General features: G+C 34.9%; 2 protein-coding genes across 4 annotated transcripts; one reads left to right on the top strand and one right to left on the bottom strand.

The window, feature by feature from the left end:
* The first annotated feature begins 2,717 nt into the window (after positions 1-2,717).
* LOC131616149 (uncharacterized) lies at positions 2,718-5,390 on the top strand. Its single transcript, XM_058887403.1, has 2 exons — positions 2,718-2,894; positions 3,201-5,390. Exon 2 carries the CDS (start codon positions 3,262-3,264, stop codon positions 5,200-5,202), a length of 1,941 nt encoding a protein of 646 aa, XP_058743386.1. The 5' UTR covers positions 2,718-2,894; positions 3,201-3,261; the 3' UTR covers positions 5,203-5,390.
* Positions 5,391-10,914: 5,524 nt separating this feature from the next.
* On the bottom strand, positions 10,915-20,461 carry LOC131616148 (putative ABC transporter C family member 15). Of its 3 annotated transcripts, none has more exons than XM_058887400.1 (12): positions 20,313-20,461; positions 18,921-19,015; positions 14,983-17,318; positions 14,783-14,869; positions 13,598-14,251; positions 13,343-13,507; positions 12,919-13,213; positions 12,547-12,761; positions 12,137-12,442; positions 11,981-12,044; positions 11,656-11,895; positions 10,915-11,577 (listed from the first exon to the last, which is right to left on the bottom strand). In XM_058887400.1, the coding sequence occupies exons 2-12, from the start codon at positions 18,964-18,966 to the stop codon at positions 11,438-11,440; spliced, it is 4,548 nt and encodes a 1,515-aa protein (XP_058743383.1). In that variant the 5' UTR covers positions 18,967-19,015; positions 20,313-20,461; the 3' UTR covers positions 10,915-11,437. The 3 variants fall into 3 exon arrangements, with proteins under 3 accessions (XP_058743383.1, XP_058743385.1, XP_058743384.1); XM_058887402.1 differs by having other exon boundaries at positions 18,921-19,001; positions 20,313-20,458; XM_058887401.1 differs by having other exon boundaries at positions 18,921-19,006; positions 20,313-20,452.
* Between the last annotated feature and the right edge of the window lie 4,818 nt (positions 20,462-25,279).

Raw genomic sequence — 25,279 nt, 5'->3', positions numbered from 1 at the left:
AAACTGTTCTTTAAACTAAAAAAACTCATTTTTTTATTCATATCATTTGAGTATGTTACATGATCATTCATGACTTCTTTTCATATGCATGAAAAGCATTTTCTTCCCCATATTTTTGCATTTAAAATATCCTTAAGTGAATCTTTTGATTATATGCATGTTGACATATTTCTTTATGTTAATACTTTATTTATCCCTCTTCCAATATGTTTTTTTATGTGAATTAACCATTGTGTTTTACTTGCTAAATGTTTCAAGTCGTTGTTGGGCATATTTGTCGCATTTGGCATGCACCGGCTTTCGTGTATTTGTGATACATCATTATCTTTGTTGTATATTCTTATTTAGCTATATTCAATTAACATATTACACTTAATTAGAATCAAGAGTCTGTTTTATTCAAATCACAAGTTATACTTGATTGGAGTCATGACTTCAGACTTTTCTTCTTTCCAGTTTGATTTGAATCATATGTTACAATTGATCAATCACAGTGAAGAATTTGAGTTTGTATTTCTTTATTAAGTCATTTCACTCATTTGACTTGAATCATACCCATTGCTCTTGACTCGAATTAAAAAGATATTTTTACTCCTTTTTGAGCATAATCTCAAACACCTATATAAATCATTTTTCTCTCTCCCTCGCCATTAAATTTTTCAGATTATCAGTTTTCATTTCTCACCATAATAATGAGAATGATTATTATGATGATAATCATATCTTTGCGAGTCTTTCTAAAAACTTAGAAACTCATTTTCAAATAACACATTTTCACATTTTTCTTTTGCATATGAACTCATCCTTAACCTTTAGCAAGATTAACATCATTAATGTTTCTCAATTCTAAGGAATGTGAGATCCATTGTAAAGGAGGTTCATTCATATTAGTGTTTGTGAAGTTCTTGAGTTACAGGTCTAAGATTCATATTGTATGGTGTTGCTGGAGTTTGGCAATCCAGTAGGAAAAAAAGAAGCCTTTTCTCCAAGACTACTTCTGCAGAACTATGTGGAAGCCTATATACGAAGTTCGAGTTTTTATGTTCTTTAGACAAGTCATCGCTCAAAAAATTAGTGGGATTAAAGGGATTTCCACATACGAAGACTTGGAGTAGGTTGGTGATTCTAGAAGATTTAAGTCAAGATCTCATGGATCTTGCAAGATCGACGAAGCAGACGCCGTATGCAACAAGAGAGGATCAAGATAAGAAGACTAAATATTTTCAATAGTATCTTGTATCAAGTGGTTGTATAATTTCTGTGAAACAATTGTCGTATTATTATTATTGGAAGACTAACAAATTTCCAATCGAAAGTAATTGAATAGTGGATTAAGCTCATGAGATGATGATAGAGTTGAACGCTATATATCTGGTGAACTATTCTTTTTCTCACGATTATTGTTGTATGAACTCTTGCTGTTAGAATGATAATTTGATTAATTCAATTCAATTTGAGTTTTGTGTGAGAATTGAATTATGATAATTGTTGAATTGCCTGTTTAAGCAAATTCATATTTCTCAGTTGTTTTAATTACTGATAATATGAATTAACTACAATGTTCATTTAATCGCATGTTTTAAAAATCGCCGCTAATTTTGCTTTCATTTATTATATGCTCTCATGGTTTCAACACTTAACCTCAGGACATGTAACTTGCAAATCTGTTTTTAAAACTTTGATTTTGTAAAATAAAATGTTTTTGAAAATAGTTTTTAGAGGAATGGTTTATTTATCCCCTCTAGACCGTTTCGATCCTCATATCCTCCACCAACAACCTATGATGAGTTTGAGAAGTTTCATAGATTTTTACCCAAATAAGGAACAAGATGAAGAACGAACAAATTGTTTACATGAGATGAGAGAAATATTAGATTTTGGAATTCTCAAATTTCAAGGAACAAGAACATGTTCAAGGCTTTGATTATGTTGGTATATCAAGTGTGAGTATGAATCCCATATTGGATGAAAAAGCGGATGTTAAACACTTTAAAAATGAGAAGACCCATAAACTAAATGTCTTAAGATTTTGTGTTAATAAATAATGTCCAACACATTTAAAGCGAGTGTTGAAAGCACAATGTGATGATCCAAGACCCCCTTATTATTAGAGTCTAGTTCAGATATGACTCATTGGATCAAAAGTCTTTATGAAAAGGGTGTTCAAGCGCCGTGTTTCGTTGAGGTCATCCAATGGCGGTACAAATAGATATCCCACATTGGATGGAAAAGCGGATCCTGGACCCCTCATTATCAGAGCCTAGTTCAACTATGGCTCATTGTATCAAAAGTTTTTATGACAAGGGTGTTCATGCGACATGTTTTGTTGAGGCCATCCAACGGCGGTACAAATAGATATAGATGAAAATGCTTCCATTTGAGGGGGAGAATACACATAAGAATGAATGAACTCACATTTATGGGACAGATTGTTGGTATATCAAGTGTGAGTATGAGTCTCACATTGGATTAAACACTTTATAAATGACAAGATCATAAGTGCAATTCCTAAATATTTTTGAGTTAATATGTGGTGTGCAACTATTTTAAGTGAGTATTCTTCTTCATTCCATTCCATTAAGTTTAAATTATACCAAAAAAAAAAAAAGAAATAGAGGAAAACTCAAATTAAATTAAGGGTGAAAAATATACAACAAACCTTTTAATCTACCTGTAAAGGAATTGTGGACAAGATCATAAGAACATTCAAATTTTAGGACTAAGTTGCAAAATGCAAATTTACTCAATTTGCAATTTATGAAAATTGAAAATACAACACAGTCCATCCATGCTAATGGATAACACTCTCGTCCACCTTTTCATCTTCACTTTGCTCCGCCACCATTAACGCCGGCCACCGTGAAACCGCCGCAACTGCCTTTTATCCGACCAAGGTTATTTTCATTTCACCTCTGTCACTTTACTATTCCTCTTTTCAGAAATTGGATTTCCCCAATCTACATGAACCCTACTTTGTTTTCTTGTTCAGTTCATGCAATTGAACTCATTTTTATATAATTAGAGTTGCATATGACTAATTCCCTAGCTAAATTACGTTTTTTTATGAATCAAACTCAACTTTTCCTAGTTATCCCATTGATTTTTTTGAATTTGTTAATTTCTGTTTTGTTGTGTGTTATAGTGTTGATTTCATATCTCATTTTCTGTTATTATGTGTTTTTCTTATCTCTGTTTTCCAGATAAAAATTAAAGATATTGGATGGTGGTGTTTTGAACCAAATAACAGACACTGGACTAAAAATGAATGTGTTAACCTCCAATGTGGTACAGCAACTGTCACTATCATTCTCGAAATCGCTATCGTGTTTTGAGTGGCAGAACAAGAGCAAGAATGCGCTGTCCCTCACAGTGACTGTAGCGAACCCACCGTCTCGGTCAACTGTGATCCGAATGGGTGGAGGGCCAAGGACATACCCAGGTGGGGTGTCCAAGTGGCAGTGGAAGAGAATGCAGGCCAAGAAGGCCAAGCAGCTCCTGAAAGCGCGGCTATGCCGGGAGAGACAAATATATGAAATGAGGAAGAGGGCTGAACTTAAGGCTGCTGTGTCTGAGCTTGAGAAGCCTTGGGAGGTGGTTGAGAAGCCCCCCAAGTTGTTCTCTATCAAAGCTGATGAGCAGCTCAAGGTTTTGGCTGATAGGTTTCAAAAGCCTGGTGGGTTTGACCTTTGGACTGAGAATGATGGACCACAGTTGTTTCAAACCCCTGATGAGTTTCCTTCTGCGAGGTTCTTTCCTAAAGGGGTTGTTCATAGTATCAAGCCTTATATGAAGGTTACTAGTGATGACTTGTTGGAGGAACCAGATGGTCTGGAAGACGATGATGGGGAAGGGTATTGGTCAGAAGATGTTATTGATGGTGAGGATGGTTCTTCTTCTCCTTTAAGTTATGGGAATAATGGAGTGAGTGTTGACGGCCTATTGATAAATAATGGGAATGAGAGGAGATATTTGTCAGAGGATGTTGATCCATCCCATGACGGGGAAGGTTATTCTCGTTTGAGTAGTGGGAGGAATGAACTGAATGGTCGTGGTGGATTGAGAAAGAGTGGGAATGGGAGGAGGTATTTGTCAAAGGATGTTGATCCGCCCCATGACGGGGAGCGTTCTTCTCATTTGAGTAATGGGAGGAATGAATTGAATGGTCGTGGTAGATTGAGAAAGAATGGGAATGGCAGGAGGTATTTGTCAGAGGGTGTTGATCCGTCCCATGATGGGGAGCGTTCTTCTCATTTGAGTAGTGGGAGGAATGAGTTGAATGGTCGTGGTGGGTTGAGAAAGAATGGGAATGGGAGGAGGTATTTGTCAGGGGATGTTGATCTCTCCCATGATGGGGAGCTTTCTTCTCATTTGAGTAGTGGAAGAAATGAACTGAATGGTCGTGTTGGATTGAGAAAGAATGGTAATGGGAGGAGGTATTTGGCAGAGGATGTTGATCGGTCCCATGGTGGGGAGCGTTCTTCTCATTTGAGTAGTGGGAGGAATGAGTTGAATGTTCGTAGTGGACTGAGAAAGAATGGCAATGGGAGGAGGTATTTGGCAGAGGATGTTGATCGGTCCCATGGTGGGGAGCGTTCTTTTCATTTGAGTAGTGGGAGGAATGAGTTGAATGTTCGTGGTGGACTGAGAAAGAATGTCAATGGGAGGAGGTATTCGTTAGGAGATGTTGATCGGTCGTCTAATGAAGAGCATTATTCATCCTTGAATTCTGGGAGGAATGAATTGAACGGTGGTGCTAGAATGAGGAAGCACGGGAATGGAAGAAAGTTTATTCCAAAGGGTGTTTATGGGTCGGATGATGCGGAGCGTTCGTCTCCTTCACATGTGAAGAATGGAGTGAATTTTGATGGTAAATTCGGGAACAAAGGGAGTGCAAGGAGGATTATGTCCAAGGATGATCGGTCTAATGGAACTGGTGATATTAGGTCAAGTAGGAACAAGAGTGGAAGGAGGTTTATATCAAAGGATGTTAATGGGTCTGATGGGATGTATGCAGGAAGAGATGGTTCTGGTAGAACACAGAGGGGGAGCAATTCCATTGCAGGCAGAAGTTATAGAAAATATACTCAGAGGACTTCAAACAATGCTTCCCCAAGGGTTAGAGATGCAGATTCTGAAGTTTATGATATGGGTTTGCAACAAGATGGAAGTTATCAATTCCTAGAGAGTGAGCAATCTGACTAAACAAATTGGTAAAACTGCGGACTCTTAGCCTAGGGTCACTCTTAGTTATCAATGAGTTTTGATGTTAGTAATAGGTTTGCTTGAGGATGATCATTGGTGCTTTGTCTACACTTTCCCTGGCATTGTAAAAGTATATTTTGTATATAACGCATTTGATCTTGAATGAAAAAGTTGAAATTTAAGTCTAAGTCTTTTTCTCCTTTTAAAACTTTTGAACTGCATAAACTCTTTGTTGACAGACTGTAAATTACAGTATTTACAGCTCTTAACTGGCAGAAAATAATTCTGTCTGTAAATAATTATTTTGTTCCTTTTCTATATAGTTTATTTTAGGTAGTTTCTTATTATGATTTATTCATTCTTTAATTTAGGATTTTCTTCCTAAACTATAGTCAATCACCTGTTGTAATTCCCTCTATATAAAGGAGGAATCCTTGTACAGTTATAAAAATAATATTATCAAATATTTCAACTTGGCATCAGAGCAACGATCTCTGCGCCTCTGATTTGCAGCCATGGTTGACAGTTCCTCAACCACCAGCAATGATCAGAATAAAGAGGAGATTGCCGCCCCCAAAGACTTGCAGCGAGTTTTTTTCGGGGAATCTCATTCTGTCCAAATCACCACCTTTCGACTCAATGGGTCGAACTACTTCCGGTGGCACCAATCTGTCCAGTTGTATATTCGTGGCAGAGGAAAACTCGGATACCTCAATGGTGAGCGACCCAAGCCAGATACTGCTGATCCACAGTATGCTGTTTGGGATGCTGAAAACTCCATGGTCATGACTTGGCTGGTAAACTCCATGGAGGAGGACATTAGCAGCAATTACATGTGCTATTCCACAGCCAAAGAGCTATGGGATAGTGTCACAGAAATGTATTCTGACCTTGGAAATAAATCTCAGATTTATGAACTCACCTTGCAAGCCAGAGAAATTCGACAGGGAGGTAATAACGTGACAAAATACTTCCACTCTTTGAAGCGGGTTTGGCAGGACCTTGATCTCTTCAACACTTACAAGTGGAACTCTGCAGAGGATGCCAAACACCATCAACAGACAGTGGAAGAAGGTAGAATATTTCAATTTCTTGCAGGTCTGAATGAGGAACTAGATGAAGTTCGTGGCAGGATCATTGGGAGAGCAACCTTACCTTCATTGGGTGAGGTCTTTGCTGAAGTCAGAAGAGAGGAAACTAGGAGAAGTGTGATGATGGGAAAGATCAAAATTGTTCCACCTCCTCCCGAAACCAACGCTCTTGCTGCAGAAACTACTGCCCTTAAAAGTTCAACTAACCAGAAGAATTTTTCAAACCTCTGGTGTGACCACTGCAACAAACCACGTCATACACGGGAAACTTGCTGGAAAATTCACGGGAGACCAGCTCATCTAAAGGGCAACAAATCAGGTCCTAAAGTTCACAGACCCTTTCCTACAGCTCATGAGGCAGAAAAGACTTCTTTGAGAAAGGAACAAGTTGAGGAACTCATAAGGTTGTTAAATTCTAATTTTTTATCTGGTACCCCTAGTGGTTCTGTGGCACAAACAGGTAATTCGAGTATCCCTAGCTCCCTTAATTGTACCTCAAATATGTGTGTACCTTGGATCATTGATTCAGGTGCTTCGGATCATATGACCAGTCTTTCTTCTTTATTTAAAACCTATTCTCCTTCTTCTGGAAGTGAAAAAATTAGAACTGCAGATGGTACTTTCTCCGCAATTGCAGGGAAAGGGAATATTACCTTATCTAAAACCATTGACTTAAAAAATGTTTTACATGTACCTAAACTTACCTATAATCTTCTCTCTGTTAGCAAAATCTGCATTGATTCTCATTGCAGTGTGAAATTTTTTGACACTCATTGTGTTTTTCAGGACCGGACTTCGGGGAAGATGATTGGCAGTGCTAAGATGATGGATGGACTTTACTACTTTGAGGATACGTTCGAAAATAAAGAAGCTCATGGTCTAAGTGGTATGAGTTCCGTACCTGTTAGGGACCAAATAATGCTCTGGCATAAGAGACTAGGGCACCCGAGTTTTCAATATCTTAGGCATTTGTTTCCAAACTTATTCAAAAATATTGATTGTTCTTCTCTTGAATGTGGAAGTTGTGTTCTTGCTAAAAATCAGAGAGCTCCTTATTACTCTCAACCTTATCATGCATCTAGACCTTTCTATTTAATCCATAGCGATGTTTGGGGTCCTTCAAAAATTACAACACAATTTGGAAAAAGGTGGTTTGTAACATTTATTGATGATCACACCCGATTATGTTGGTCTACCTTATGCATGAAAAATCTGAAGTTCCTAATATATTTAAACTTTTTTCACAAATGGTAGAAACTCAATTTGACACAAAAATCTCCATTTTGAGAAGTGACAATGGAACCGAATATTTTAACAAAAATCTCAATGAGTTTTTGAAAAATAAAGGCATTCAGCATCAATCGACATGTCCAAATACTCCTCAACAAAATGGCACTGCTGAACGAAAAAATAAACATCTCCTTGAAGTGGCTCGTGCCATCATGTTTGAGAGTAATGTTCCAAAATATTTGTGGGGGGATGCTGTCCTAACAGCAACCTATCTTATAAATAGAATGCCCACTCGTGTGTTAAATTACCGCACACCTTTGGACACTTTCAAAACAATTTTTCCAGCATGTCGATTACATACTGAAATGCCTTTAAAAGTGTTTGGCTGTACTGTTTTCATGCATACACCCTCCATATCTCGGTCTAAATTGGACCCAAGGGCAGAAAAGCACATTTTTGTTGGATATTCTCCAAACCAAAAAGGGTACAGGGTATTTAATCCTATTACAAAAAAGCTTTGTGTTAGCATGGATGTTACCTTTCTAGAACATCAACCTTTTTTTCAAAAAAATTCCCTTCAGGGGGAGAATGATAATTTGAGTGAAGACAATTTTTTACATGTGCATGAACCATTGCCTATCCCTGTTGTGCATACTGAAAATACAAATTTTATTGATCAAAGAAATGAACACAACAAGGAAGACCATGTGGAAACAAGTCCTGAATTTTCCAAAGGAAATCCTATGCCAGACTTAGGTGGAGCCCAAACAGGGAAAGAAATACCACAGTCAAATAAAGAGTGTCGTGTTTATATTCGGAAATATCCTAAAAGGATCAAAGAGCAGTCCATCATCTCAGCCACAAACCAAGCAGAATTTCCGGAGGAAGGCCAAGGAGAAATACCAAGAGAAAGTCGAGGTAACACTGAAATTCCCACTTCTACTATTGAACTGCCCATAGCTATTAGGAAAGGAACCAGAACCTGCACTCAAAACTCAAAAAAGACTACCACAAACCATCCCATTTCTCAATATGTTTCTTATAAAAATCTTTCCCAAAATCACAGAGCCTTTACCTCTAAAATAACAAATCTGTTTGTGCCTAGAAACATTGAGGAAGCACTAGATGATCCAAATTGGAATTTAGCAGTCTTAGAAGAGTTGAATGCACTGAAAAAGACTGGGACTTGGGAACTTGTTGACCTACCACGTGACAAAAAACAGGTGGGCTGTAAGTGGGTCTTTACTATTAAGTGCAAGGCTGATGGGAGTGTAGAAAGGTACAAGGCGAGATTAGTAGCAAAGGGATTCACCCAAACTTACGGAGTAGACTATCAGGAGACTTTTGCTCCAGTCGCTAAACTTAACTCTGTTCGAATTCTTCTATCCCTTGCTGCAAATTCCAACTGGCCTTTACATCAATTGGATGTAAAGAATGCTTTCTTGAATGGGGAACTAGAGGAAGAAGTGTTTATGAGCCTTCCCCCGGGTTTTGAAGAAGAACTTGGAAGAAATAAGGTGTGTAGACTAAAGAAGTCATTATATGGCCTAAAACAATCTCCAAGAGCATGGTTCGAAAGGTTTGGAACAGTGGTAAAAGGGCTTGGATTTATCCAAAGCCAAGCTGATCACACATTATTCTATAAACATTCAACAAATAATAAGATTGCTATCTTGATTGTTTATGTTGATGATATTATTCTAACAGGTGATGATAGTTTGGAACTCAAAAATTTGAGGGAGAAACTTGCTAAAGTTTTTGAAATCAAGGAACTTGGCCCCTTGAAATACTTCCTTGGAATTGAATTTGCAAGATCAAAGGAAGGTATATTTATGAACCAGCGAAAGTATATTCTGGATCTTTTAAAAGAAACAGGATTACTTGGATGCAAGGTTGCAGAAACACCTATGGAGCCCAACTTAAAACTACAACCAGCTGAAACAGAAAATATGGTGGACAAAGGAAGGTATCAGCGACTAGTGGGAAGGCTAATATATCTATCTCACACGCGTCCAGACATAGCCTTTGCTGTAAGCATGGTAAGTTAGTTTATGCATGCACCAGGTCATGAACACTTGGAGGCAGTTTTCAGAATCCTAAGATATTTGAAGGGATCACCTGGAAGGGGACTTCTTTATAAAAATCATGGACACCTTCAGGTAGAAGGCTACACTGATGCTGACTGGGCTGGGAGTGTGACAGACCGAAGATCAACATCAGGCTATTGCACCTTTGTTGGAGGAAACTTAGTTAGTTGGAGAAGCAAAAAACAGAATGTTGTAGCAAGGAGTAGTGCAGAAGCGGAATTTAGAGCACTTGCTCATGGAATTTGTGAGTCATTATGGGTGAAAAAACTTCTACAAGAGTTAAAGGTTCGTAGTTCTCCTCCAATAAAACTATATTGCGACAACAAGTCAGCAATATCTATTGCACATAACCCGGTCCTACATGATAGGACCAAGCATGTCGAAGTTGATAAACACTTCATCAAAGAGAAGATAGAAAGGGGGCAGATCTGTATTACATATATTCCCACTACAGAACAATCAGCAGACATCCTAACCAAAGGATTACCGAAAAAATCATTTGACAACATCACTAGCAAGCTGTCTATGGAGGATATCTTTAAGCCAGCTTGAGGGGGAGTGTTGACAGACTGTAAATTACAGTATTTACAGCTCTTAACTGGCAGAAAATAATTCTGTCTGTAAATAATTATTTTGTTCCTTTTCTATATAGTTTATTTTAGGTAGTTTCTTATTATGATTTATTCATTCTTTAATTTAGGATTTTCTTCCTAAACTATAGTCAATCACCTGTTGTAATTCCCTCTATATAAAGGAGGAATCCTTGTACAGTTATAAAAATAATATTATCAAATATTTCAACTCTCTTGTTCATATAATGCTCGTTCCTTGTAATCATTTGAAAGTCCATATTTCAATAACAATGTAACTATATGTAAATTGTGAATACATAACCTTTTCATAGGTGATTTCTCTTATAAGTGTTGTGCTTGAAACCAACTGTTTTTTGTTTCCAAAAGTAACAACAACAGTATCTAAGTTATGTTTAATCAAATTTAATAAAATAAGTTATGTCCTGGATTACATGAATATTGAGAAATTGGTATTATATTTGCTTGCTAGAATCTAATCAAGGTGAACTTATTAATAAGGTCTTCTTTTGAACCAGTTTTTGAACATAGCTTTTGTAACTTATAAAATAGGGTGTATTGAAACAGATATAAGTTGTTAATCTGATTGCTAATCAGCGCTCATATGGCCATTCTAGGAAACAAAAACTGTTAATTATTATTTTTTTAAAATCTGATTGCAATTAAGTGTTCATGTGGCCACTCTAGGAAACAAAAAACCGTAATTAAGATGGATTTCGAAAAGGTACATGACGTAGTGGATCCCTTGCGAGATCCCAAGTCATACTTGTATGTCATTCTTTTATTCATGATGAAATGAAGGTAGGTTCTTGAAATATATTAGCTTTTTTCAAGTAAGAGTTTTTTTTTTCAGTTTTACTTTTTGAATGGGAGTTGAAGAGCTCCGAAGAGCTCCAACTGAAAATAAATATTCTCCAAGAGTGCATTTTCTTGACAGATACAGGGAACTGCTTATTACAGTTTTACTAGATGAGAAACTAGACTCCCTTATTTATAATCTCTTCCCAATTTGCTCTTTCCTGCTCAAAATTGGAGCCTATGCTCCTCAAATATGATATATTAGAACCTTTTAATGATTTCCCATTTTGCACTGCTACCTCACATGGACGAGACCAGGAAGGAACTCCTTTCTTTATTGAAGCTGTGACTGAAATAGTTTGGAGCCTTTTTTGTCCCATCAAGCAAGTAGCTACCCGTCACTCCACTAAATTAATATATTATCCATAAATTCTTGAATTTACTCCTTGTTTTGGACATGTTGAGTTGCCAAGTTGTTGAAGCTATGTGATCTGCTAGAGTATTCCTTTATAAGTTTGTAGAAGAAGGAATCTTCTCTTTCAAGTAACTTCGATGGTTCATCATATTCCGCAATTCTCCCTGTAACATAAGATATACATTAAGCTACTTCATAGAAACATCATATGTCAAACTCTTATTGTGCTTTCAAACACTTACCATCACTGAGAACCAAAACCAAGTCGCTATCAATAACTGTGTGAATTCGATGAGCTATTGTGACAACTGTTCGATTGTTGAACTCTTGACAGATGATATCCTGTATCACTCCATCAGTTGCAGAATCCACTGAGGCTGTTGCTTCATCTAGTACTAATATGCTGCTTTTCTTCAATAAGGCTCTTCCAAGGCAAAATAACTGCCTTTGTCCAGCACTCCAGTTATCACCATTTTCAACCACTGAGAAAGCATTTCGGTTATAACAATGATTGATTATTACCAAAAGCATAATAAACTATGAATGTTGATAGCTAATGAATCCAACCTGGGGAGTCCAACTTCTCTTCCATGGCTCTCACTAGGTGACCTAGCTGACATTTATCTAGAGCCTGAAAATGAAAAATTCATGTGCTAATAGTGATAAAGATGCTTTAACTTTATTTTCATGTTCATGATCTAGTTGTTTGATTAAAGTGTTTACCTCCCAGACTTCAATGTCAGAGTATTGCTCAAGAGGATCCAGGTTTCCTCTAACCGTGCCTTCAAACAAGGCCGGATCTTGAGGGATAATGCTCAGCCTTGACCTTAAGTCATGGAGACCTATCTCACATATGTCTACATTGTCAATCATAATGCATCCCTCTCTTGGTTCAACAACCCTGAAAATTGCTTGTATGAGTGTTGATTTCCCACTGCCGGTTCGTCCTACGACTCCAATTTTCTTCCTTCCAGGAAATGTACAAGTGATATTTTTCAGCACAGATGGGAGATGTTCAGCATAACGTATCTGTATCATATTTTGTCGTATAGAAGAAGATATGTTAGGAAAAACTGGACGTATAAACTTGACTCGTTACATATTTTGTATCCTAAATTCTTGCAATATCAAACCTGCAAATTTAGGAAAGATATTGTTCCAGTTTCTGGCCAGTTTCTTGGCGGCCGGCAGTTTTCAATCACAAGAGGCGATTCACTCGTTATATTTGTATATTGAAGAATTCTTTCAACTGATATCATCTTGTTTTCTGCATTACAAATATTCCATATAACGGAAGCTTGCAAGACATTTAGATTGATTCCATATGTTACTGCCAACCCTGCAATGCCTGTAACATATCGAGAAAAAAATCTTCAATTCCTATTACGAGCTTTATATGATAATAACTTTGTATATTTGCACAAAACATGGATAGTTGATGATCTTAAAGGTTTCTACTTTTATCGTCTGTTTTCGATATTTTCTCAATATAGATTTGTACTTACTTGGATTGATGAACCCTTCAGGGAGGCTCACTAGCAAGACAAGTGAAAAGGCGAAAACAAAATTTGAAAGCAAGTTTAATCTGAAAGAAAGCCATTCCATTGCAGACACATTATGAAACCATGGCCTTGAGAAGCCATCCAAAAGGACAAGATTTGAGCTCATGAAACGGCCTTCTTGATCGAAAGCTCGTATTGATGCAGCTCCTGCTAAAGATTCTGAGAAATGGTGTAGAATTGGAGTAATCTGTATCTGTGCTAACCGAGCCAGCTCTCTTGCCGTCGGATTATAATATCTCTGAAATAAACATCATTCAACTTCTGTTACGATCATATGATTCACATAGCTTACACATTGTGAAATTAACGAGTTACACATGTTTTATGTCCTTTCATAGGGAGAGCAAGACGGAAACAAGACACGTACTTGATACCATATGCAGATTGCAGTTACTGGAATGAAGATGATAAACACTTGCCATGCTGCCTGACACATCACCGCAATCGTTCCTAGAATCTGTATTATCGAGAAAGCACACCATCCTACTCGGTTTGCCATTTCCAAATCTAGCACACTTTGATCTGTTGAGGCCTGAAATTAAAACTTTCAACATTGCATTCTAATAATAATAACAATAATAAAAAAACATAAATAGAATTTTCATATATATGCTATGCTTACCCTGTTCAAGATTCTTCCAGTTGGCGTAGAATCGAAAAAGGACATGGGTGCTCTTTGCACATTATGCAACATTCTTGTGAAAAAACTTTGTGCTGTCCAAAGTCCGACATTTAACACCAACATGGCTCTCAGAAGAACACAAAAGGCACCAGCAACAGATAGTACCATATAAATAAGTAATATGAAGTTCATATCATATATTGGCTTAGCATCAGATTTTGTGGGACAAACCCAAGCCATCCAATAGTTACTAGCAATCTGAAGAATTTGGAACGACGACTGTGCCAATATTATGATTGGAACAAGAAGTCCTCCTTTAACAGTGGTCAAATAAGACCAATAAACTTCTCTTGATATGCTTCCTGTTTCTCGTTCTTCTTCTTGAACCAATTTTCCATCCTTATTTCCTTTGTTATCAGGTGGGTTATCTTGCACTGTGTCGAGCTTTGTGTGCAAAAGTTCAGAACTTGAGTGTGAGTAGGTGATGGATTCTCCTTCAGGTATTGGATTTAAATTTGTTTTATTTGAGTTTTCAACCATAAGAACTGACTCTAGTGCTTTGCTATGAGCACCAACTAATACTTCAAATCCTATATTTTGCTTTAGAAGTTCTTCAAATGTTCCAGCTTGTGCAATCCTTCCATTTTGCATTACCTGGTAATCATTTGGAAGAAATAAATCAAAACAAAGAAATCTTAAGTAAATGAAGCCTCACCTTTGAAGCCGGCTTTGTAGGAATGAGTTGGGCCAAATTCTAATTCTAATATGATATCAGAGTCAAGTTTAAGATCCGTTAGGCCACCACCTGCTATCAGGTTTCCGCTATCGGGCCCCCACCAATCATGTCTATGCTCTAGATGTCCAATCCCGAGCATGAGAGGTGTTTTGTAGGGATAGTTAGGTCCAACCCAAACATTCTAAGAGTCAGTGTTATCAAATATCCTCCATGGCGGATATACATGGGGTTTTTGGGCTCGCCCCAATAGTGAATATTGGCCGATATTGCGGATTTTTCCGCCATAATCCACTACAACGGCGTCGCAAAGCCGCCGGCGGGATTTTGGCTCTCTGCCATCGACAACACTGCTAAGAATTTTGAGACACTATTGTAAAAAGTTTTACACTGTTAACAAATCAAAACCAATCTTCATAGTTTATAGAACCAAACTTTAAAGAATTATTTACCAGAATGAGGTCTGCTGCTGGAAGAAACTCAACTTGGTGTGTAACAAAAAGTATAGTTTTCTCTTTGAGAATCCCCATAAGACATTCCTGCAAAAAACATGAGGAACACAAAACATTAAGCAATGCAATAGTTTCTCAAAACAATGTCCTCATACCATGAAACATTTACATATTTAAAATATAAAAACAAAAATTCTAACCTGAAATAGGTGAGTGCCGGTATGCGCATCAACGGCACTGAAAGGATCATCAAAAAGGTATATATCAGCATCTTGATAAACTGCTCTAGCAATCTGTATTCTTTGTTTCTGTCCACCACTCATATTAATCCCTCTCTCACCAATCTCAGTCAAATCTCCACATGAAAATAGCTCAAAGTCCTTCTTCAACGCGCATGCTTCAACGGTTTTCTCGTACTTATCTTCATTGAACTCTTTTCCAAAGGTTATATTATCCCTTATATTTCCAGTAAGTATCCATGCAGATTGTGGAACATAAGCTTTTGTTCCACTAATCTTAACATTCCCCGATTGTTTATATACCTCTCCCAGAATTCCCGATAGCACGCTAGATTTCCCTGAACCGACAGAACCGCAAATCGCAACCTTTGTTCCTCTCTTAACTTTCAACTCGATTTCATCGAGTGTTGGAATTGTTGACTCGGGATCCCAACTGAATCTTCCTTTCTCAACAACAACATCAAATTCTGTTTTGTCCTTTGCGACGTATTCGATCGCATCGTGTTGGATTTCTTCCTTCTTAAGAAACGAAGCGATCCTATCGACAGAAACTTTTCCTTGGGCGATGACATTGAGTAAATCAGGTAGACTAAAGATAGGATCCTGTAACATTCGAAACGTCGCGAATGCCGATAAGACTCTTCCAGCTGTTAGTTCAATCCCTAAGAACATACATGTCCAAAAGGTTATCACTGAAATGAATGTAGGTGAACCCCAGAAGATAAACGCGCTAAACGCTTGTTGTCTTAACGACTTCAATAGCCAACTATATTCGACACTTCTCAACGACGCTATCCTTTGGAAAAATTCACTATCCCATGCTTGAAGTTTCAAAGTCCTCATGTTTTTGAGAATTTCTGAAGTGGTTTTCATTCTGTTGTCTTTTGCATCCATGATCTTTGATTGGTATCTTTTCTGTATTTTCATTAGCGGTATGTTCAAAGCCATAACCGCTAGCGTCGCGGCTAATGCAGCCAACGAACCTAATCCAAGATTTGTTTGCAAAATGAAAACGGCTAAGGAAATTTGAATCGGAAGCATCCATATCACATTTACGTACCAAACGAAATCGGTAATTCTCTGCACATCAACACTCATGTAGTTCATTATCTCACCACCGGAATGACTTTGACGCGATCGGCTAGACAGATGTAAGCCCTTCTTGTATATATGCGCTATCAACCCTGCTCTTAATCGAAGACCTAACTGCCGAGCACCGAAAATCCATTGCCTTTGAGCTATGGTCTCAACCATTTTAGCACATAAGAAACCTAACGACAAAAGGTATCCGCTCTTTACTCCACGGATATCCTTCTCGGCGAGAAAATTCACAAAATCAGTAATCAAATATGGACCAACATAAGACGCGGAAGCACATATTATCGCGAAAAACGCGTTGATCGCTGCTTTCTTTCTAGCAAATAAATAAATTGCCTTGTAGATAGACGGATTCGTAGTTCCATCTTTCTCCTTAACTTGTCGAAGACTCTCGTCAAACGAGCAATTCAGATATTCAGCAGAGTCCTTAATGTCGAGATCAGGAATGTCATTCAATTGAAGAGGCTTCTTATACCCTACTGCAAACAATGGATTGAGCCATGAGAAAGTTATCAACTGAAGAAGTGTAGCTTTTCCGTATGGCGACGATTCTCTTACAAACTCGGAAGAATGTTTCTCGTTTTTCTCTCCCAATAGTGGTTCATCTAGACTTCCATTTTTTGTCGCAATGATAACCATGCCTGTTTTGCCTCTTGTCGAAATAACTAAAAGACATGTTGAGGAAACCAAACCAAGAAAATCTGCGTATTCCGTTACACCGATAGTACCGTTGTTTTTTACGCTGAAATGAACATGAAGAATCGTGCTGATAATGCTCGAAAAGAAACCGATAAACCACCAAGCTCTTACAATCCAAGGGAAATAAGCGTTCGGCTTTTTCAACATCTTACATATCGCGATCACAACAATTGCATACGATAACACTTGAGCTATCTCCGATGTTAAAGCTTGAAGCTTCGAGGTACACTCCGGCTCACCATGATTGATGATCAAAAACAGCATTAAGCCATGAACAGCAAACAATAACGCGGTGCAAAATAAGCCGATTTTGTAAGCGAAACCGAATTTCATGGCGTTTGGATTCACTTCTGAGAGCTTGTTTTGCTTGGTGACATTGTTCATCCAATTTCTTAAAAGTTGGACTAACAATATCACAAAGAATCCAAACTCTAGAGGTAAAGTTACATGTTCCAATAAGCATGGTGAGAGTAATGGCTGCCATGAAAAACTTCTAAACTCTGGTAAATTCAAATGAAAAGTGATATCAAAATCATGAAGATTCATGGTAGCATATAGTAGAAGAAGCATAAATAGTATTGAGAGTATATAAGTATAAAATTCTCAATAATAAAGACTTTTTGATATAGAAAAAAGTGATTAATTTATCACTTTTAAAACTACTCTAAATAGTTTATTATTATTATTATACATTCCTCTTTTTCAAATTTCTGTTTGTCCTTTCATCAATAATTGAGTCAACTTTGATATCAGTAACATTTTTCTTAAAGAAAAAAATATATGATAAGATATGTTTGGCAAGACCAATAAGTGATTATGGATTATTTAAAGGTGTAGAATTTCAAGTACATAATGCTTACTGTCAAACAAAAAAGGAATAACTATTTATAAAACAAAAAAACAAAACAGAAAAAGTTAAAGTGTCACTATTGCTTTAAATTGGAATCTCCACTAGTTTTTGTTTTATTTTGATTTTCCAAATTTTCTATAGAAAATTAATAGTATTTCTCACGTATATTATAGATGGGATTCAAAACAAAAAAAATGATGTGTAGGAATACAATTTTGATTTTTCAAACTCTAAAAATAAGACCAAAAATAGAAAGGTATGATTGGGATTTAGATGATTGAATATTTGTCCCTGACACTAACATTATATGCTTCGTCAATTCATATAAAAAAACTTGATCTCTGATATTGAGACCGACTAATTTAAAAAAATTAAATATTCTATTAGCAGCGACTCATTTAAAGTCTGAGCAAAATTTTATATGAAATAATTCAACATCAAATTATTAACATCTTACGGATTTAAATATGAAATCTTGAAAAAAATATACTCTCACGACTCAAATCTTAATCAATATAATAATTTTTTTATGGACCAATGAAGAATTTAATTATGAAAGTGTGTAATCTATTAAGAATGAATTAGGTCATAATTTCCAAAATGATGGACCTTTAAACCACTAAAATAACAAGACTCTGATTTTTCAAATACTATATAGTTACGTGTTGTACTTTACTTTGGGTGAAGATTGTTATAAATCTATGTTCCACTAAAATATGTATTATATTCACCGAATTTATAAGATATATTATTTGAATAAGACATTTGAGAAAGATAGTAAAAAATGGCTCTTTGTTGAGAGAAGAGTCACTTCATCTTTGAGAAAATAAAATAATTAAATGTTAAATATAGAGTTTTCTCATAATTTTGAGAGAATAGATTCAAAAGATTGAAATTAATTTCAATTGAATTGTGAGTTTTTTTAATAAAATATATTTAATTGTAAATTAATCATGAATTCACGTATGTAAAAAGACTCTTTTATAACATAATTATGAAAAAATACGAGACTCTGCATTGTAAGTCATCTTACACAATTTTAAAGAAGGCTTTAATTAAATTAAACATAATCGTTTATGATGATAAATATTTATGCTATAAGCGATAAGGTGCATTCGAATTTATTAACAAACTTAGAAACTACTATTACAAGTTAATTTTCTCTTTTCTTATATCAAATTTGAAACACTTGTTTATAGTAAAATAATAATGAGAGAGGAGCATGAATTTGTAACTATTGATTAGAACTTACTTGTTTCAACAGATAACAATATGTTGAACAAATTCTCCAAAGCCATCTTTTCTTCTCACCTTGACCCTCAAATTCTTCTTTCTGTTCTACAGAAACTATTACAAAAGTTATTGGCCATAGAAATCTCACACATTATATAAAGGAAAATAAATAATCATATGACATTATTTTATGGCCTATTATATAGCTTGGACTGTTAGATGATTATATATCACGTGAGAGTACTACATAATTGATTTTTGTCATCTTATAAAGTTGATGGTACATGGTGGTTGATGGTACATGGTGTTCAGCTTGGTAGGACACCATAAGGTATGTAACATAATTGGTATAAAAAAAACCATAGCTAGTGGAAGATGGTTTATGTCATTTTCAGTGTTAAAAAATGATAACTCAAAAGAAAATGAGTGAGAAAGTTAAAGTTTTTAGATTGTATTTGTAGAAAGAATCTCACATTTTGGGTTATTTAGATATCAAACAATTATTTCAGAATTTGTCTTAAGGATATAGTTCAGTATGAATTGGAAATTAATTTTTTAGCACACACGCAGATGAAATGATAATAATCACAAAAAAATTTATACAGACAATTGTGAAGTTTTCGAAACAGACGATTAACGAAAATTACAAAAATTCACACAGATAATTTATGATGTTTTGAGTTTTTGATTTTTTTTAATTAAGTTATATTTTATTGATAACATAATTTTTTTTAGGTAATTATCTCTTTTGGAAGGTTTTTCATTTTTTAATTAACATTCTTATTAAAACTTTGTACAAAGTATTTGGTCATGATTTTAAATTCCACTTGCACAGAAAGCATATGAAACGAATATTACTAGTTATAGTTGTTAAATTCTGAGTTTATTTTATATTTATATTAAATATAATATTTAATAATATCATCAAAATCTAAGTGTTTGGCAAACTAACCTGAAATTAGGGTTTAACGTGGTCACAATCTCACGCATTCATGAAATTAATATCTGAAATTTTGAATAGTGGTTAGATCTCCAGTTTTTATATTTGATATTTTTATAATTAAACTTTATATGAAGTTCTTAAAGTTTTCCGATTTTGATCTAATAATCATCAATATCGATATGTGAACGCGAATTCGTAGACATTATTTTCTGCAGAAAATTCAATACGTTTTAGGACTATTTCTCCATCCTAAATATTCTACTATCATTCATTCATCCATCCAATCATCATAATTTCATCACAATTTCACTATCATTCTAAAATCCTCATATATAATCCTTAAAATCCCTTCTCAACAAGAGAAAGAAAAAGTAAAGTAAGACAATCCCACGTTTTGTGAAAACGAAATTAACAAACATGTATGTACAAATTATTGAAGAAAATCAAATCAAAACCAAACAAACATACCTCAATTTAGATGTCACAATCTGAAAGACAACCTCATCAATTATGTTTTGTGGTTTGAGAGCAATTTGTGATTATTTTTAAAAGATGAAAGACGTGTGAGAGGTGGTGAATGAGTAGTTTTCAATAACCACACACTAGTAGTGTGATTTTGATTTTCGATTTGGCTCTTTACACTTGTTCAAGAGTTTTTTTTTAAATATTCTTTTGAGTATATTTAGGGAATGGTTGAAAAATCTCCTATTTATAAGGTTAAAAAATAATTAAAGAAGGTGGTTAGTAAATTGGCTTCCTCTTATCTAGCAAAAAAAATATATCAACAATTTATACGTATATTTACTTTAACTTCTTTCACCAAACATCTCTTTTATTTATTTTTAGCCATTTATAATTTTATTTTAAAAATTATTTTTAGTTTAATTTCCTCTTTTGAGTTTACAATGATAATTTAAAGTTTAAACTTTTTGAATTCAGATTTTATCCATCTATTCAGTTTTTTGAAAAGTTATTTTTAAATTTTTTTATTAAAAGTAATTGATGACGGAGTGTGATAGAATTCATGTGTACTGGAGTGTGCTTCCAGTACGGTGGGGCGGGATGGGTGAAATGAGATGGATGAAGCGGGATGAACATGTAATATTACTACTTCAATGTCTAAGTTAATAAATAAATGAGAAATATTTTAAGTGTGAGAATGAAACGGGAAAAATTGGTGAATATTGGATACACAAATTTTGAGAAGTGAATAAAGCACTTGTCCAATTTCAACTTGTTTAGTCAACATTCACCAACAAAAATATACTTATATGTTAACATATACAAGTAAACTATATGATGAACATATACAAATAAACATGTACAGGTGAAATTATACAACTAGGCATATACAATATATACGATATGTATAAAACTTAAAACCAAGGAAATTATTGCGATGCAATCCCAAACAAAACCATCCCCGACAACGACACTATTTTGTTGGAGATGTATAGCAGCAAGCAACAAAAAATTTGAAAGTATTACTCCGGGAATTATCGTGTCCACAAAGATGGTTGTTAGAATGCCATTCAACGGTTTCGATATTTTCGAGCTTGGGTTTGAATGGATTGAAAGTAAAAGCAGAAAATAGAAAGATATAAACAGAAAATAAAGACATTCTTTGGATGAAATTAGCTTATCAGTCATGCAGACATACTCACTCGTCACAGACTTAAACTTATCAATCAGTTATACTCAACCTACGATACTCATCAATATCATCACATATCAACCACTAAACCCACTGTATCATCTCAATGACGATCTCTCCACACACCTCGATAACACAAAAGACAATTGTGTTGCTCGCGCCGACGATCTCTCAGCACAACACAACCAACACAGAGACATTAAGAACAAATACCCAATAACAAATCTATCTCTAGAGTCTAGAAACTAACAAATAATCATCCTAGATAAGGATTCAAGCAATATATGTCTATAACAACCCAAAACCCCAAGCACAGAGCAAAAATCTAATACAACAATCGACAAAGATTTGTAAAGCATATTAAATATAATGCCATGAGCGACAAATATACATGAGTTCAAAGTAAATACATAAACAAAACCTAACTAATAGAGAATACACAAAGAAGAAGAGAAATGAAATGAAAATCTCCCAGTTTGTCAGCTCCGATCGACGATCAATCCACCTCAAATCATCCAAGTGCGATCTCCATAGTTGTTTTCTAACCTAATCTAACCTAAGAATGAGATTGATGGAGTTTGAGTAAAAACTCCCCCAAAAATCATAACCTAAAATGTTACAAATAAAGAAAATATAAACAAAATTTGCGCAGGCTCGCTAAGCGAGCCACTTGGGCTAAGCGAGCCTACACTTTATTCCTAAATATCTAGTATAGTAAAAGAGATCTCACTTAGCCAACTGACCGCGCTAAGCGAGCTCATGAAGAATGTTCTGCCTCTATTTGTGAATCTCTAAGCACGCTACAACTTGGCTTAGCGAACTTCTGAAATTTTTTCTCCTTATTGCTTCAAAACTGCGTATTTGAAGTCGTGCCTTCGACACTTTATTGCTCGAGGCTCCGATATGCATCAATACCTATAAAATGAATGAAAAACTATTAAACGGTACATAAAACGAATCAAATCTCAAGTATACTAATATTTACACAAAAGTTGGGATTTTATTTTTAAAATGCAAAGAATAGAATCGACAAATGCCACAAATATATACTCAAAATAACTACATATTGACACTTATCAATCACCTTACAATTGAAGAATAATAGGAGTTTTACAAACAAAATTCTCATTATTTACTTCTACAAGATAAAAAGAAATAAGTTGAAAACTGATTTCATTTGGCCCTAGATCCTCATTCATTTGAACAATATTGCTTATCTTAAGCTCGAGTTGTGTTTCAACAATCTGTGCAAAAAATTCGGGTTGTGTTTTAACAACATATGGAGAGTCTTCCTCACGAGGTTCTTCATTTATGGGAAACTATGATTCCTTATCCCTTGTAGTAAGGTTCTTAAAGAACTTTATGTCTCGAGATTCAATAATTATCTTATGCTCCAAACTCAAACGTCTACATGCTTTACTGTTAAATACATAGCCTATAAAAGCACATTTGATCCCTCGGGGACCCAACTTAGTTCTTTTAGGATCCATATTAAACTTGAAAATTTTGGTATTTTGGAATATTTTTGTGTGCTATACTATATAAAACTCACGAAGATCATTAAACTTGCATACATTGGTATTTTGGAAGATTTTCGTGTGCTATACTACATAAATGTCACAAAGTTTGCTAAGCTTGCATACATTGGTATTTTGGGTGTTTTTTGTCTACTATATCCCAAAAATGTCAAGAAGTTCGTATAGCCGGAAGATTTTGGTATTTTGGAAGATTTTCGGGTGCTATACTACATTAAAGTGACAAAGTTCGTTAAACTTGCATACATTGGTAATTTGGAAGATTTTCGTGTGCTATATACTGCGTAAAAGTCACGAAGTTTGTTAAACTTCCAAAATTTAGTATTTTGGAAAATTTTCGTTTGCTACACTACATAAAAGTCACGAAGATTGTAAAACTTGCAAATTTTCGTATTTTGGAAGATTTTCGTGCGCTATACTTCATAAAAGTCACGAAAATCTTTACACTTGCAAATTTTTGTATTTTGTAAGATTTTCGTGTGCAATACTACAAAAAGTCACGAAGTTTGTTACACTTGTATACATTGATATTTTGGAAGATTTTTGTGTGCTATACTACATAAAAGTCACGAAATTTGTTTAACTTGCAAAATATGGTCTTTTGGAAGATTTTCGTGTGCTATAATATATAAAAATATCGAAGTTCGTTAAACTTCCAAATCTTAATATTTTGGAAGATTTTCGTGTGCTATACTACATAAATGTCACGAAGTTCACTAAACTTGCAAAATTTAGTCTTTTGTAAGATTTTTCGTGTGCTTTGTACTACATAAAAGTCACGAAATTTGTTAAACTAGCAAAATTTGGTCTTTTGGAAGATTTTCGTATGCTACTACATAAAAGTCACGAAGTTCGTTAAACTTGCAAATTCTAATATTTTGGAAGATTTTCGTGTGCTATAATACAGAAAAGTCAAGAAGTTCGTTTAACTTTCAAAATTTTGGTCTTTTTGGAAGATTTTCGTGTGCTATACAGCATAAAAGTCACGAAGTTCATTAAACTTGCAAGATTTGGTATTTTGGAAGATTTTCGTGTGCTATACTATTTAAAAGTCACGAAATTCGTTAAATTTACAATACCTGGTTTTTATGAAGATTTTCATGTGCTATACTAATTAATATAGCGAAGTTCCATAACTTACAAATTTTGGTATTTTTGAAGATATTCGTGTGCTATACTTCATAAAATTCACGATGTTCTTTAAACTTGCAAATAATTTTATTTTGGAAGATTTTCGTGTGCTATATTACATAAAAGTCACGGAGTTCGTTAAACTTGCAAATTTTAATATTTTGGAAGATTTTCGTGTGATAAACTACATAGAAGTCACGAAATTCATTAAATTTTTAATCCTTGGTATTTATGAAGATTTTTGTGTGCTATACTACATAAATTTCACGAAGTTTGTTAAACTTGCAAATTTTGGTATTTTGGAATATTTTTGTGTGCTATACTATATAAAACTCACGAAGTTCATTAAACTTGCATCATTGGTATATTGCAAGATTTTCGTGTTCCATACTACATAAATGTCATGAAGTTTGCCGAACTTGCATACATTGGTATTTTGGAAGCTTTTCGTGTGCTATATACTACGTAAAAGTCACAAAGTTTGTTAAACTTGCAAATTTTGGTCTTTTGGAAGATTTTCATTTGCTACACTACATAAAAGTCACGATGTTTGTTAAACTTGCAAATTTTGTTATTTTGGAAGATTTTCGTGTGCTATACTTCATAAAAGTCACGAAGTTCGTTACACTTGCAAATTTTTGTATTTTGGAAGATTTTCTTGTGCAATAATACATAAAAGTCACAAAGTTTGTTACACTTGTATACATTAAAATTTTGGAAGATTTTTGTGTGCTATACGATATAAAAGTCTCGAAGTTCGCTAAACTTGTATACATTGGTATTTTCAAAGATTTTTGTGTGCTATACTACTTAAAAGTCACGAAATTCGTTAAACTGGCTAAATTTGGTCTTTTGGAAGATTTTTGTGTTTTACTACATAAAAGTCACAAAGTACGTTAAACTTGCAAATTTTAATATTTTGGAAGATTTTCATGTGCTATAATACAGAAAAGTCAAGAAGTTCGTTTAACTTTCAAAATTTGGTCTTTATGGATGATTTTCGTGTGCTATACTGCATAAAACTCACGAAGTTCGTTAAACTTGCAAAATTTGGTATTTTGGAAGATTTCCGTGTGCTATACTATATAAAACTCACGATATTCGTTAAATTTACA

The sequence above is a fragment of the Vicia villosa genome, linkage group LG7 (genome assembly GCF_029867415.1).
Source record: "Vicia villosa cultivar HV-30 ecotype Madison, WI linkage group LG7, Vvil1.0, whole genome shotgun sequence".
Taxonomy (NCBI): domain Eukaryota; kingdom Viridiplantae; phylum Streptophyta; class Magnoliopsida; order Fabales; family Fabaceae; genus Vicia; species Vicia villosa.
The sequence above is the reverse complement of the archived record's forward strand: the minus strand, read 5'-3'. Positions and strand labels throughout refer to the sequence as shown.